This window comes from Lepidochelys olivacea (assembly GCF_965140295.1).
Source record: "Lepidochelys olivacea isolate rLepOli2 genome assembly, chromosome: 11".
NCBI lineage: Eukaryota > Metazoa > Chordata > Testudines > Cheloniidae > Lepidochelys > Lepidochelys olivacea.
The window spans coordinates 68,546,649-68,562,247 of NC_140421.1; the positions used below are offsets into that span (position 1 = coordinate 68,546,649).

The 15,599-nt window shown below is 43.9% G+C and overlaps 1 protein-coding gene across 1 annotated transcript in view; it reads right to left on the bottom strand.

Annotated features, from left to right (window-relative positions):
* ABCA12 (ATP binding cassette subfamily A member 12) overlaps nt 1-15,599 on the bottom strand; it is a gene marked incomplete at its 5' end in the record, with an annotated part of 119,461 nt that overhangs the window by 21,466 nt on the left and 82,396 nt on the right. The window contains 6 exons of the mRNA XM_084643782.1: nt 5,717-5,822; nt 8,738-8,825; nt 9,725-9,852; nt 10,518-10,611; nt 11,670-11,756; nt 13,180-13,432. Of these exons, the coding sequence (XP_084499908.1) occupies nt 5,717-5,822; nt 8,738-8,825; nt 9,725-9,852; nt 10,518-10,611; nt 11,670-11,756; nt 13,180-13,432 (756 nt within the window). The remainder of the gene's footprint in view (nt 1-5,716; nt 5,823-8,737; nt 8,826-9,724; nt 9,853-10,517; nt 10,612-11,669; nt 11,757-13,179; nt 13,433-15,599) is intronic.

A 15,599-nucleotide genomic window follows, 5' to 3' on the forward strand; every position in this document is an offset into this window, starting at 1 on the left:
TTGCCTGACCCAGTGATTTCCAAGAGCACTCAATCAAGCCTAGGGTCCTTTTTATCTGCAAAACCCTTGACACCATTAACTAAGCATTATCCCCATTTCAAAGCAGGGGAAGATAAAGGCAGAGAGGTCGAGTGACACGCCAAAGCCACCACAGGAGTTGATACAGAGTCAGGATTTTAACTCACCTGTTACAAGTCAGGTGCTCACTAGATCACTTGAACAGCCCTCTCCCTATTAGTACCACTATCACTAAGTATGTACTGGAGTGATAGGCAGCTCTTGTGATTCTAGGACATACTTTTGCCCATTTTTGATGAGCTGCCCCATATCTGATAAGTATTATCTTGGATAACCCAGTGTGGAATCATCTTTCACATTCTCCACTGGGTCTCCAGCCTTTCAGCAGACATTGGAATAAGCTTCAGATAACACTGTTTGCAGTTAGGAAGGCAATCAGTATATTTTCTGATGAGAAAGTTTAAACTGAACAGTTCTGTCATGTGAAGCAAGAAAGAAGCACCTGGACCAAAAGAAACAGCCAGCCTCCAGAAATTGGTCTGACTATTGGTTTTAGCCCTGTGAGAAACTCAAGTCTTTCCCAATCAGATTCACAAAATCAGGTCTGTGACAATCAAATGGCAGTGGGTGGCAGGAATTCTCTTACCATTATATGGCATGCAGAGATCTGCCAAAATGTTTGGTTTAAACACTTCCCTTCCAAAGCCAGCATCTAGCCCGCAGTATGGGTTATATCACATATGAAGGGCTTTTGCTCTGTTTAGAAGCAATGAGAATCTATTTATCTACTGCACTGAGAGAAAAAAATATTCCAGCAGTGCAAGGACAATCATAAATGGATTAGAACCCACAACCTTACCAAAGTCTATGGCCATTATTCTCACTTATACTAAGACTCCTTTTACACTAGCAGAGTGCTGTAAAGGTGCTTTGGGATCAATCAGAATAGGCCCTGTATTATTGCAGATCTATATTCTCCATATGGAAAAGCCTACGTGTTAATAGCCTGTTTTGAGAGAAGAATGTCGAGTTCCTCTAGGAGAAAAACATTTGTCACTTGCTAAATTAGCCACTAGGGGGAGCCCCGTGAATAGATTAGAAACTGATGCTGGGAATGAAAAGTTAATTGACATGTTTTTATAAGAGCTGTAGAGTTCGTGCAAAGGTTATTTCTTTGGCCAAATCATGCTCAGATTCATGCCAGAGGTAGTCACTTTTTTTTTTAATTCGTATGAAGGAGAAAAATCATCAAGAGTTCTCCTTTCTCTTTCTCCATAACATGTACAATTACTTGTTTTCATGATTACTGATTTTGAGTGAACATATTTGTACAAAATCCACAAAAGAATCAGCTTGATGAAACATTTGTGATTGCCACAGCAATGTCTTCAGAGGCCTGGTCCAGTATTAATAAGACTCCAGGCCTGATTCTCCACTGCTTTGCACCCCGAGTTGTCGTTTACATCTGTGCACAGTAAGAGCAAAGCTGGTGCAAAAAATTTCCATCCTATTTGGCAGCATTTAACACTCACGTTGTACTGGTGTCAATGGCCATGCAGGCGGGGAATTGCTGGCCCTCACAGGCCATTCTTTCCATGGAAATAATGAGCTTAGGCTGTGCAGTGGAGGAAGCTGCTCTCGGTTCCCAAGGCGAAGAGGACTTAACATAGCTGCAGAATGTCGCTTTATACATTCTACAGCCTCCCTGCTCTAGGATGGGAGCTGTGCCGTTGATGAGCCATCTGTGGCATCAGCCCCTGGCAAATACTATTTTGTGAGGATGGATTTTGATTGGCCTCGTTACGGCTTCTTTTCTATAGACTTCTGCAGCATAATACAATAAAAAGAGGGACTCCACTGAACCCCAGTGGATCAGTTCCAATTTCCAGTGAAGTTCTATGGAAGAGGGGACCAGCTTCCATGACTTTTTGGACCTGGAAGAGGCTAAGGTAATATTTTCAAACTTTAAATGCCTAAAATTATGCAACTAAATCCATATTTAGGCACTGAAGTGGCCTGATTCTCAGAGTGTGCCGTTAAATTCAAAAGGAGCTGAGAGTACTCCATGCCCCTGAAAATCAGCCGCCTTCCAATTCGGTGCCTAAATTTATAATGCTGTATAAAGATGGTGGCCTCTGTTTTATGTGCTCTATTCAGTCTGTATCATTGAAGCACGTGGAATGGTGCGATTTGGTCTGCAGTTCATTTTAAGGAAAACAAAAGCGGTGTCATTCGAGAGCAATATTTTTCTTGAGGGATTCAATATAAGTCTCCAGTTGCTAATAACGATGTACAAACAACTAGAAAATGTTTTCCTTCTGTAAAAAAAAAAAAGGTGATCCAGTCTGACTAATCTGTTAATGCAGCAGAATAAAGCCATTTTTCCTTCACTGCGGCTTAGCTTGAAGTCAAAATTTCCATTTCAATACTTCTTTTTGGGCGGGGGCGGGAGGTGTGGAGAAAAGGAAGCCCAGTATACCTAAGTCGAAAGCTATTATGATTTGCTTGGTGACAGGGCAAAAAGCTCCTTTTATGTGTTTCTTTTTTTAAATATATGAAGTTTAAGTCAAACCTCAAAAGCAGGATTGGCACCTCTTTCAAATTGCTGAAATGACTATGCTTTTATCTGGCCACTTCAATGGTTCTTAAACTGTCATTTATTTGTCACAGCAACAAATGGCTTCCGCTGCCAGCAAACTACTGCAGAGAAGGGTCTCTTCAGTTGTATTTCAGACCAGTTTATACAAGTCCTGTTAAGCTTTACTCATCAATTCATTTATTTTCCCTGTACTGAGTACAGGTTCCTTAGGGGGACCTGGGAATTATCAATCTGGTCATTTGTTATCATTCATTTGTTTCCAAGGACACCCAGAACTTGCTAGATGCAGTGCAAACTTTAGAGCTGTTCAAAAATATTCCAGCAGAACATATTTCCATCAGAAAATGCCATTTTGTCAAACTTGAAACTTTCCATGGGAATGTGTCAACCTCGTTGAAATTTTGTTTCAGGGGGGAAAAAGTCTGAAACAAAGGTCAAACTTACCAGAAGGGAAGGTTTTGATTTTTTTCGTTTCAAAGCGACTTTTTGTTTGAAAGTTTATTTCATATGATAAATTTTAACATAATTTAAAATAAAAAAGTCAAAATCAGAACAAAGTATTTCATTTGACCTGATTTAATTTTTTTTTTTTTTCAAAAATTGTGCTGGAAAAGTTCATCTCACAGGAATTTTTTTTTTGTTTCATTATAATCCAGAATGAAATGTTAAAATATTAGGATTTCCCCTGGAATGGGCATTCCGAGGTTTGATCTGCTCTAACAAACATAAAAGGCCATCTCCAGAAAGCTTGGGGACAGATTAGGGAAAAATGGCTCTCCGAGCAGAAGAGCGGTTTGGGAAATATGCTTCAACTGTCCTTCATTTTGAAGGACGTCACTCATTTTAGTCCCCAAGGTACCTGTTTTCCACATATATGCGGCATGCCCTTCCTTTTCATGTTGAAAATTATTTAAACCAGAAATAAAGCATGGTGACGCTGGGGTGGCAGATATTTGTTCATGTTAAAGGGAAAGATCCTGCAGCACTTTGGGTTTCCTTCTCAAATAAGTTTTGCATCCCTCATTTGGGGTCTCACCCCATGTCCCATGCTGGGGCCTTGGCATGTTGAAAGGTACATTTGTGGGGGACCCTCTGACTGTGTCTGCCCATTCCCACTCATGGCACGGGCCACTCTATTTTGGATAAGGCTTGATGAGAAGGCGCTGCTGGTGGAATACTCAGCTCAGCTTGAGTAGCTCACTGATGATTGGGTAGGGGAATCTTCCCCAGCACACCACCACACTCCTCTCCACGGCCAGGATTCACCCCTTGACAACTAAATTGGTCAGGGACATTCCTGCCGGGGAGATGGCCTGTGGCTCTGTGCCATACTGCGGCAGCAAAGAGGAGCTGGAGCCCATCTGTATTTTAAAAAGAGGGCTGCCAGCTGGCCCCTTCCCACTTGGGGATTTGCTCCCACACTGAGTGTGGAATAGCTGGGCCCTGCTGACCCGAGAGGCGGGTGTTTCAGGTATGGTGGAGGTGGCTGTGGGGCCGGGGAGTTGGTTTTGCTTCGCGAGAAGATGAGTGCTGAGGGAGTTTGCCACATGAACACTGGCTGGTGATTATGATGTGGTGATGGGGAAAGAAATCTGTGCAGATGTTTTGCCTTTCTGCTTAGGATTATATTAGATTGTAAGCCCCTTGGGGACGAGGCCATCTTTTTGTGCTGCGTTTGTACAGCACCTAGCACAATGGAGCCCTAGTCTCTGGCTCCTATGCGCTGTGCTAATACACATAATACATCATTATAATAGTAATCGTGTTTTTAATTATTGTCAAGGAGGCCTAGAGCTTCAAATAGGCCTTCCTTCTCTGTTGGATTTACCTTTTAATTCATCCGTCAATAAAGAGCTTTATGTTGACAAGCCAAATGACTTTCCAGCCCGTTTCCCCTGAGTATGATCCTTTAGCAGGAACACAAGCCGTCTGACATGAGAGAGGCCAGGAGAGACTAGAATGTGGCAGAATGGCTGGTGTTTGCTGAAGCAAGTCACTTGATAGGTGAGTTCTGAACTCTTGTCAGGCCCCATAATCGAATATAAGACTTTCTTCTCTCTCACTCTACAGATAACCGGCGGTATCGACACAAGGCATGGTTTACTGGAAAGCAATATGGTTATGCTGTACTGGCAAAGTGCTCCTACTGTGGATATAGCTATCTTGACAAATTGGCACTTTGACCAAAGTAGTAAAGCCCCGCCCCACGAGTGGAACAAGCTGTACACTGGTAAAAACACCTCTTTGTTGACTATGAGAGCTATACAGAGGATGCTAGTAGAAGTCTGTAGTGTAGACCCGGCCACAGCCAAACACACACCCGCACAAACCAGTATGCCTGAATTACACATGTAATGCGGATGGAACAAACAGTGCAGTAGAGTATGAAGGTTTATCAGCATGAATTTGGGACACTGCATGGTATCAGTGAGGCAAAGCTAAGCAGGTCATTCCAAATGAACGCTGATAAACCTTTACGCTCCACTTCACCACCCTGCATTTGGTGTGTACCAAATGACTTCAGGGGTGTGAGAGAATATGTTTGTATCCCTCCCCACAACGTATACACCTGTAAAATAAAATGCTTTAATTACCACAAGTCCAACAATGAACAGCTCAGAGGGAGAAAAACATTAAATCTAACACCCCACTGGAAGCAACCTAAAGTAGCCTTTCTTTGCATAGAAATGTCACATCTTTACAGTCAGCTATCTCGATGCTGACGTGGAAGTCAATACTAGGCAGAAGCCCTTGTTGCTTGTGGGAGAAGGAAAGCCTATTTTTAAGGTTTTACCTTGTCCCCTCCTCTGTTTCTAGAAACAGACATGTGAAATACTGACACCCTTTAAAGGAGAGTGAATTGAATCAACATTAGCAGACATGGCCCCATTGAAGTCAATTGACGTTTCACCACTGACTTTAGTGGGGCCAGGATTTCATCCAGAGGATAAATTTCCTTCTAGTTTAAATGGGCACAGCTCCATTTTACACCAGGAGTGAATCTGGCCCACCCACTATTGTCTTCTGTCTGCAGGTGGAGAACTGGGCCCCCTTCACATGGGGCAGCATGAGCTGTGTCAAGGATTGGTTAGCACCCACCGTATTTGGAAGACTCGTTTTTCGGCATGTTCGCTCGAAGAATGAAGTTGTTGAGGCTGTTGAGGTAGGCTGGAAGGCTGTGATACCCCTCTGGATTATACCACACCTGTACCCCATTGGGAAACAAAAACAACAGGCAGAAAATCGTGACCAAGAACATTGGTTTCTTCCATTTGCACAAATGAATGCGTCCGTAACTCATATTCAAAAACAGTAGCAGTAAAAACATTTGCTAAAGCTGGGCCATCTACAAATTACGGGCCAGCGACCCAATCATGCAAGATTCTGAGTGCATTAGCCCGGATCCTACACTGTGCCGAAGCCTGTGACTAGTCCCATCGACTTCTAGAAGACCTAGTTCGGTTGACTTCAGAAAGATAAGAAAGACACGCCCGTTGCTAATGGTTTATGTTAATGGTGCCTGGGGCATCACATGTACTGACACTTTGCTTTTCCACAATAGGTGCTTTTGCATTTCAGCAATGTCAGTGGCTGGTATTTTCTAAAAGGCCTATTGAAGTGAAGTGCCTACTGGGCACCTAATTGTCCCAGGGTAGAAAACACTGTGAAAACAGCACCTTGTTATTTAACAGCTGTGCCCCCTGGGATAAATTCTGCTCTCACTTCACTGGTATAAATCCAGAGGAACTGAAGGGAGAACAGAATATGGAATACACACTTTGTGTATTACACGTTCTATCTGCTTACGTTAGCGACACGTACGTTTTTTACTCCCATTAGCCCTGCAGAGGCAATGCTGCTATGGGAAAAGGGAGCGGGCTTGTGCACTCTCACCAGACCTGTTAACAAGGGCCCAGATCCTGAAGTGAGCTCTGTACAGACCCACAACAACTTCAGGTGTCCATCTATGGAGGGCTCGGTGCAGGATGGCTGCCAACATTCCAACTGCAGAGACTTTACCTAGAGATGGTGCCCTTTCTACTCCTAAAACCCTACAAAAAACCAGCCAAACATAAAAAACCCACCACCTTTACCCCTAGCAGAGTTTTCACCCTGAAAATGAGACATGCCAGAGACTCCATGAAGTCCACTAAGGATTTTGCTCTTGATTTTACATGGAAGGTGCCCAGACATCCCGTTGATGGGCAGTAAAATCAGTGCACATCTCAACTGCACTTGATCTACAGCTGAATTGGAGGTTCTGGGGATGTTGAATGACCCAGCCTGGGTTTTCTCATCTTACACTTAGATTGTAAACTCTTTGGGAGTCTTTGCCCAGGCCAATGAGATTCCAATACCTGACCGGGGTCTCGAAGTGTTACCTCAAGATGAATAACAACAAACAGCACTAACTCTCAGACTGCCAGCTCAGGCTGATGGGCTGGCGGTTAGATAAAAGCATCTTTTTTACCTGCAAGCAGAGCAGGTTTGCTCTGAAAGTTACTGAGTCAATAAACTATGTAACAGCACAATTCCATTTTGTACGAAGCCACATCTCAGAGCAGAACTGTGCTTGAAGGAACACTGTCATGGCTATAAGGATGTACATGAATTTACCAGATCTTGACAGTTTTCATACTGTGCCTCTTTTATTTCAGAGTCCAACCATGGATTTTTTTATGCCAATTTATACTTGTTACAACGTTTTTGAGAGATGAGAAAGTGCAATGGGTAAATCTGAGTGCACTAAAGAAACAAGCCGGCTGCAGTGAGGGTCCATCCCGCTCCCTCAAAGGGCAGATGGTGTTGTTAGCGTGGCTTTGCCACTCATCAGTAGGTAGGAAAAAATACAACTAGTAATACCCATAATGACTAAGAGAGGGAAGACGGAGAAAAGAGAAGACAGGGACAAGCAAAATAAGGGAAGGAAACAGATATTTTTTAGTTCTTTGGCCCAGGCAAGCTGCCGATTTCGGGATGGATTGACTACCTGCATGCAAACCAGAAAAGATGACTGTATTTTCTGAAATAGCCCAATATTCAGTTGGCCTTCTCTACCTTGCTACATTGAAAAACAAGCAGCCCCATGACTAAGTACAAATGACTCTGCACTACCGCCCAGATTGTGCCCCCTTTACTCACACTGGTGAGCAGTTACTCACCCAGCGAGGAGTCTATAGGTCTATTCACATGAACTCCCTGGTGCATATCTGGCACTCTGTTAGGTAGTATTCTAGGAGGCAGGGCATTTGTCATCTGTAGCAATGCTTGATTTAAAGGAACGGACACAGTTGCATTTGTAATGCCAGACCTCTAGCACAGTAGAGGCAAACTGTCCAGGGCAGTTCAAGTGAAGGCCATACAAGGCTTTTTAATATGAGGCGTGGAAAGACTGCGTAGGAGTTTGATTGATGACCAGGGTAGAGCTGAGGGGAGAAGTGTGTACACTGGGCAAAGCCCAGGGACTGCTTCTGTTACTGGGAGGAGAAACCCCAGCTCACCCTCATAACAGATGGTGCGTGAGCAGTCTAGAACTGAATCCCTATGCCTGACCAGCACTGCTAGATGGCAGGATATAATGGCTTGAGCAGCACTGAAAGACCCCTCTAGAGGGCTCTCTTGCTGTCATTCTGGATCCCCTTGGGTGCACCTTCTGTGCTGCTCCCCTGGCGGAGAGGATGCAGAGTGAGGGAATGGGGTGGAGGTGGGAGGAGAGGACAGGAGTCCTAGCGAGGCCAGGCTAGGTGAGCCATTACTGGAGCAAAGCAGCAGCGGCTGGGGAGAGTGAGAGCTTGTGAAAGTGAAGAGCTGGGCTCTGGGTGGTGTAGGTCCTGGATGCAGCAAGAGTAACAGAGTTAGGGGGAGCTGAGGGGTACAGTGTCCCTCCCTTCACCAGTGGAGATGAATCCAGTTCCTTCAATTTCTTTTTCCCTCCTTAATTCTCTATGTATTTCCTTTTTGTTAACGGTAAAATGAAGAGTTCTGTGCTTACTCAGTAACGCCCCTAAAACACACAAGGACATTAATCTTGCTTCACCTTCATTTAGCAATGGACGTTTCAGGCGCCTGTCCACTCGGCACTGACTTTACAGCTGCATTGCAGCAGGAGGCATTCATTACCTTAGTTAGCGTTCTGTTTGCAGGCACTGGGCGTATATCAAACTTGAGGTCAGTAGTCAAAGGCAACCCAAAGCTCCAGCCGCCATATCTGCATGGTAAATAATACAGCAAAATGCATTATTGTCATTGGAAAGAGGCTGGGCTAGATCTTCGGCAGGTGTGAAGCAGCATTAGTTCCGCTGAAGTCACTGGAGGTGCGTCAATTTCTCGTGGGGCCTCCAAGCACTATACAACGAATGATCATCACAGGTGTCACCCTGGATTCACACAGGTGCAGGTGATGAGATGAGATGCATTTTGGTTCCTGCAGAGTCAAGCTATCTTTCTACCCTCTTTAGTGGTACAATTCCACATTTGTGGAAGATTTGCATGGAAGATGAACAGTTCCCTTTCAGTCAGTACGGAGAGTAGGTTTTCCCTTGACTAATTTAACTGTACATTTATTTTTGCACCTTAGCACTTTCCACACACAAACCCAGCTTGTGCTATACAGCACCAGCTAGCATAAGGCCCTGGTTTAGCCGGTTTAAGCATGTACCTAATCTTAACTTCAGTGGACTGAAGCACGCATTTTAAAATGAAGCACCCACTTAGATACTGTGTGCACCCAAAATCTGATTCAACAATCTCTGTACAAGGCTTGCTTAACTGGGTACTCTGCCAGATTTCTTTCCTTAAGTTTCTAGATTGGACAAAGGCTTTTCTTCAAAATCTATCAGAGTAAAGGGGAGGGGAGTTGACCCTTAATAGCTGCACCTTTCAGTAGTTACGCATACGCTGTACGATATAACTTAGCAGAGTGCTCAGTGCAACCAACATGGAGTCCCACCACACTTTAAAGTAACCGTCTTGGGCCTATCGCAATAAGCAATGTGAGAAATGAATATAAAAAGGCTGCTTTCCTAAAGGAGAATCAAACACGTAAGAAGCCACTGGCCAGCGAGACATAGGACAAAGAGAAAGAGAAGAAATCGTGGTATGTTCAACCTTTTCTGGAGGAAATCTTTGGCAGTTGCTAGAAGGTACGTTTCCACATCATGCCCAGTAAGATTATAAATCATCCGAGAGGAAAAAGTTCTTTTGTGAGGTGGGGAGAAGTCAATCTTTGGACAAGTCTGAAAACAAGTTTTAAAAATTGTTCCTTTAATTAAAAACATCACAAGGCAAAATTTATATTCCCCCGCCCCGCCCAAGGGTCAATTCTTCACAAAGACAGGAGTCCGGTGCTCTGTAGTGTTGGGCCATACATTCTGATTAGTGTCCCAATTCAGCAAAACTCTTACACGTGTGCCTTAGTTTAAGCACAGGCTTAAGTCTACCCCTATTCAGCTAAGCACATCCCTGGGCCTCCGATTTGTGGAGTTTAAAGCTACAAGGGATCACATCACTTCGTCAGACCTATTTCTCCTCCACCCTTTGCCCATTTAGGTCCTGTTCCTGCAAACACATTGAAATCATTGGGGCTACTTGCGGTAGGAGAGCTAAACACACGCATAAATGTTTGCCTGAGCAGGGCCTTGGGCAGAAAGCTCACTGGGACAGCCTCTCACAACGTTTGTGCATCATGCCCAGCACAAGGAGACTCTGATCCCAGTTAGGGCCTCTAGGAGCTACTGACTGTAACACAAGCTAGGATGAATCTGAAGCAGCGACCTGGCGGTAATGACTCCCGAGTCACAATGCCAGGCCTGTGAGCCGTCCCACAGGATAGTTTCTCCAGCACACTAGGTACCTCTTGAGTGTTTTAAATTTACTCTCCCCCATTAAGGTTTAACTTTACCTGGCTGCTGGCTGTGCAGTTGCATGCAGAATATCTAGTACTCTGGTTTCCATGGAATACCCACTGGCCAAGCATGCTGTCGTTCAAACACACCCTGAAAATGAGCACACGTTACCCTGAGATTTTCTGTATACCGGCAAGCAGGTGACTTGTAATTGCACAATGGCAGAGTTCTAGTGAATGGACTGAAGATGACAGAGCACAGGTAACACATTGCAGAGACTGATGTTTCTCATGGTGCTTCTCGGGAGGTGCTGAGCATCCTTCAGCTCCTGCTGACTTCACTGGGGGCTCAGGTTGCTCAGCTCTGCTGATGTGGTGCTTGGCCTTGCTCCTTAGTGGTTCTTGCTAGATCTGTTTCTAGTGATTGCGCTGTGAGACTTCTAAGAAAGAGCCTGGTGAGGCTGCTTCAAATCCCGTAGAAAGCAGCCTAAGAAGCTAACATGAAGAGGACAAAATTATCTTACAAAAGAAACATAACCCCCCCTCTCAGGGGTGTTGCATTAATTGGATAGTCCTCTGATGGCTGACAAATTGTGTCTAGGCAGCCCAAATATTTCTCTGCACGGCAAACAATGTACGAAGTCACTCAGGAATTCTCAGCAGTTACTGCACCGACCCCCTGAAGATTTAGCAGTAAAATCCCAGGAAACCTCACCCTCTGCCCACTCAGCCAAAAGATACGAGACCCTTCAAGCTTGGATGTTTACCCGGCCTCCGGGGCTAGACTGTGATAGGCTTCCTTATGCTGAGTAGTACCCAAGATGTTCATTCTGGTCTATATTTACTACAGGGTAACCCTTACCACCTATGATGAGAACTTACTCATGTGAGTAAATTCAGTGAAGTCAGTGGACTACTCATGTAAGCGCTCACCATAGCGTGTGTGGGCTGCACAATCTAGTCCTCCGAGTTTAGACAAGTTTGATTTTCTTTGTAAATTTAAGGAGTTTTAAAATCAGATAGCTTCAAGAGGTGAGTCTATCTTTGGGAACTCTGGCAAGAGACGAAGCCTTTTTTGATGTGACTCCAGGGTATGAAAACTTTGCAGCTGATCAAAGGATGTTATTAATACCCAACAGCTATTAATTTTATGTCATTTCCTTTTTGCAGATTAGGAATTTAAAAGGAAGGAGATGAAGAACTACTTACGAATTGCTTTCATTCAAGCATGTGTTATCTGTTCCAGGGAAAGAAAGCATCGAAGCAACTAAAGCATCTGTGGTCTCATTAAAGTTCCTAAGATTTAACAAAGAAAGAGAGAAGTGTTCAAGATACTTGCAGTATGGACCCAGTAGTAAAAACCCATCCACTGCATGAAATAAGGATTGGAAATAAATTATTTTAGGCCCTGGTGCTGCAAAGTACTTAAGCACATGTGTAACTTTAAGGATAAGAGTAGTTCCACTGGCTTCCACAGGACTGCTCATATGCTTAAAGTTACATACATGCCTCAGTGTTTTGCTGAATTCAGGCCTAGGGGGTGGGAGGGGTCGCTATGGCGTATACGATTATGGCAGTTCTGAATTTCGTTCCAAATGAGAGCCATCTACTGTGGTTTCAGGTAATGTAGTTAGAACAGGTACATGTCAACATTCTCACCTCCATCAATTCCCCCCGTCTTCTGTGAAGCCAAAAAACTCTAGTCCGCTCAAAGAAGAGCCTCCCTCCAAATCCATCCATTTGGCAGTGTTTGCCTTAAACCACCCACCCTGTTAGCAGGAATAGGTCATGCTGGGAATGGAGGACGTGAGTTCTGCTGACTCACTGAGGCAGGTAGCTCTGCCTCCCCACCCCACCCAGATAGCAGTTGGCTAGAAGAAGAGGACATGAGCAGTGCTAAGGTAAGAACTCTAAGAGCAACAAGGCAGCGGGGAGAAGGCTTGAGCTGAATTTGGTATTCCTAACTGAAAGACCAGGTCTACTGGAGACAGCCAGGAAACTTCATTATTGAATTAGAAAGCTGCACATTACATTAATTTGGGTGAGGTTTTGGAGAAGTCAAGGGCTGGTTTTAAGCATAATTAAGTCTTTATGGTTAGGAAGATCCCCAGGCTTCAATAGGGAAGGGCTTACGTACTGAAATCAAACCTCAGGGGTGGGGTGGGAGAGGAGACATGACTAACCTTTGGGTAACTGAGAGGTTTGGTTAAGTGAGGCCTAGATAATGGAGCCTCTGCTTTTTTATGAAGATGGGAAGAGAGAGGCAGATGGGCCCACAACATGAGTTGGGAGCTAGAATTCAGTCCCAGACCTATAATCTAGTAGCCTGGAGCTGAAGGCCCAAGGGTTGGGAATAGGTACACCCCCTCTTCTTATTACAAAAAGGAAGTGAAATATATCCCTTTGGGCAAGATGGCTGCTGTCAGCAGTGGATTTCAATGACAAATACCATTAAAACCTTGGAGCACATACTTCCGAGTTAATTCCTAGGGAGAGATTTTAAGTTATTCAAGCTATTTTTTTAAGCTCTCAGATTGCTGGGTTTAGCAAAACTGTTCTCCCAGGCAGACAAGCTAGGAATATGACTTTATTATTACATGGTTTTCTGTGTAACACTTTTCCACTGGATTTGCTTAGTCACTCTCCTGACAGCACAATCTGCCATTTTATAAACAATCAGTAAAACAGGTTTAATAATAATGAAAAAAGAGAGATTTACCCAAAGAAATCTGCCTGCCCTGAGAAACCATACAGGGAGGGAGAAAGGTGGAGTTCTGGGTATTCAGCCACCTCAGTTCTCAATGTGCTGAGGCCCATGGCTACTGTCACAAAGATCACGGGTAGGATGCCCTGAGTAAAAAAGCCTTTCAAGTTCCGTCGGGTGTGGTGGAACCTCTTAATGAAAACGGCTGTTGTCCTCTTGAGCAGCAGTGGCAAACCGGTCACCTTTTTTGATCTAACCAGGACTTGGTCTGTGCATAATAAAGAGAACCCCACTTAGCACTTGTCATTGTCAAAACACTTCAGAGTTATGAATCAACCCCCCCGCAACACCTCTGTGAGGTATGTAAATATTACTGTTCCCATTTACAGATGGAGAGAATTGGAGCTGGGAGGCTAAATTATTTACCCAAGGCCAGAGCTGGGATTAGAACTCAGGCATTCCTAGATCAGGTCACTACATCACCCCTCTCTCTCACAGACGCCTGCCTATGTGCGAGAGGGAGTGAGCCTTTTACCTGTTTTAAATACTTATATGCTGCCCCCCTCCTTCTGTGCTATCTGCTCACCTCACAATCTTTAATGTATTTATCCTCACAGCACTCTTGTGAGGTAGGGAAGTGCTATTAGCCCTATTTTACAGTCAGAGAATTGAGGCACCGTGTGACTAAGACCAAGGTCCTCAAAAGTATTTAGGCACCTAACTTCTGTTCAAATCAGGATTTGGGCCAATGTAACTTGCCCAAGGTCACAGAGGAAAGCAATGCCACAGCACAGAACTGAACCCAGGTCTCCCAATTCACAGGGGGGTGCACTAACCACTGAATCATCCTTCCTCATTCCTTACCCTAGCGGCAAAACACAAATAGCTTACATGTACAACTGTAACTGGCATAGGAAACTTACAGCTGTTCATATTTGCAAGTTTGATGTTTTCATCATTTAATAAATAGCTTCTTAGACACACAAATCAATAATAAAACTTATCTGAAAATTGCAAATGAAGAAAAGGAACAAGGCATAGGAACTGCCATGTAAACTAATGGATAATTGCACAGAATACATAAAAAATGGAGACAAATGCTTGTACCAGATATTCTTCTCTATTTGGTCCATCAGAGTTTTCTTTGTCATGAATGAAATATTACCACATATATAATACAGGACCAAGCAAATAATGTTCAGTGCTCTCCTTTGGAAGGGACATAAAATCATAGAAATGCAGGGCTGGAATTGAGTTTATACTTAATCCTACATCATCTAGTCCAGCCCTTTGCACTACGGTAAGATTAAGGGCTTGTCTACACTTACATTTTATAGAGCTCTAACTTGCCGGCTCAGGGGTGTGAAAAAACACCCCCTTGAGCACAGCAAGTCTGAGTGCTTTAAAGGGCTAGTGTAGACAGGCTGGGAGCGTAATCCCCTCGTGGAGGTGGATTACGAGGAGCGCTGGGAGAGCTCTCTCCCAGCACCCGCGCACAACCACACTCGCACTTCAAAGTGCTGCTGCGGGAGCGTTCCAGTGTAGACATACCCTAAGTATACCTAGACCAGGTATCTGTCTAATCTTTTCTTAAAAACCTCCAGAATTCCACAGCCCCCTTATGTAACCCATTCCAGTGTATAACTATCCTTATAGTTAGAAAGTTTTTCCTAACAACTGGCATTCCGCAGAAGGGGCATAAGAACGGCCATACTGGGTCAGACCAATGGTTCATCTAGCTCAGTATCCTGTCCTCTGAAAGTGGCCAATGCCAGGTGCCCCAGAGGCAATGAACAGAACAGGAAATCATCAAGTGATCCATCTCCTGTTGCCCATTCCCAGCTTCTGGCATCCCCAAAATTATTTGGGCTGACTTTTTAGAGGTCTATGATGAATGCAGACCCTGAAGATAGACATGTTGCTTCCCCTCCCTTTAATCTACCCCTCTTTACTTACTTTGTGTATTAGGATGAAGCTGGTATTTTGGTATATTTGTTGTATTTGGAAAAATTAATAAAAAATTATAAATCCAAAAAAAAAAAAGTTTTTTCTAATACCTAGCCTGTATCTCCTCAATTACTTCTCTATCTTACAGGGTCCATTTACAAGCAAAAAGATAGGTTTCTAATCTGCCAGCATGGTTATGACAGAAAGAAACTGAAACCAGCTCACTCTCCCCTAGCTGCGTTTGTGCTACACAAAATTAAAGGTCTTTCCAGGTAGTTTCTTTGAGGCTGGTCTAATTTTTATAAATAATCATCTGCATCCGTTACAGTGCTTACACTCAGATGCACATTTGCATCTTTACCGAGAGCTGTATTTGACTGGATTAAATAATAATAATAATACCCAGCTCTTATCTAGCACTTTTCATCAATGGAGCTCAAAGCATTTTTCAAAGGAGGTCAGTTTAATTGTCTCCATTTACATATGAC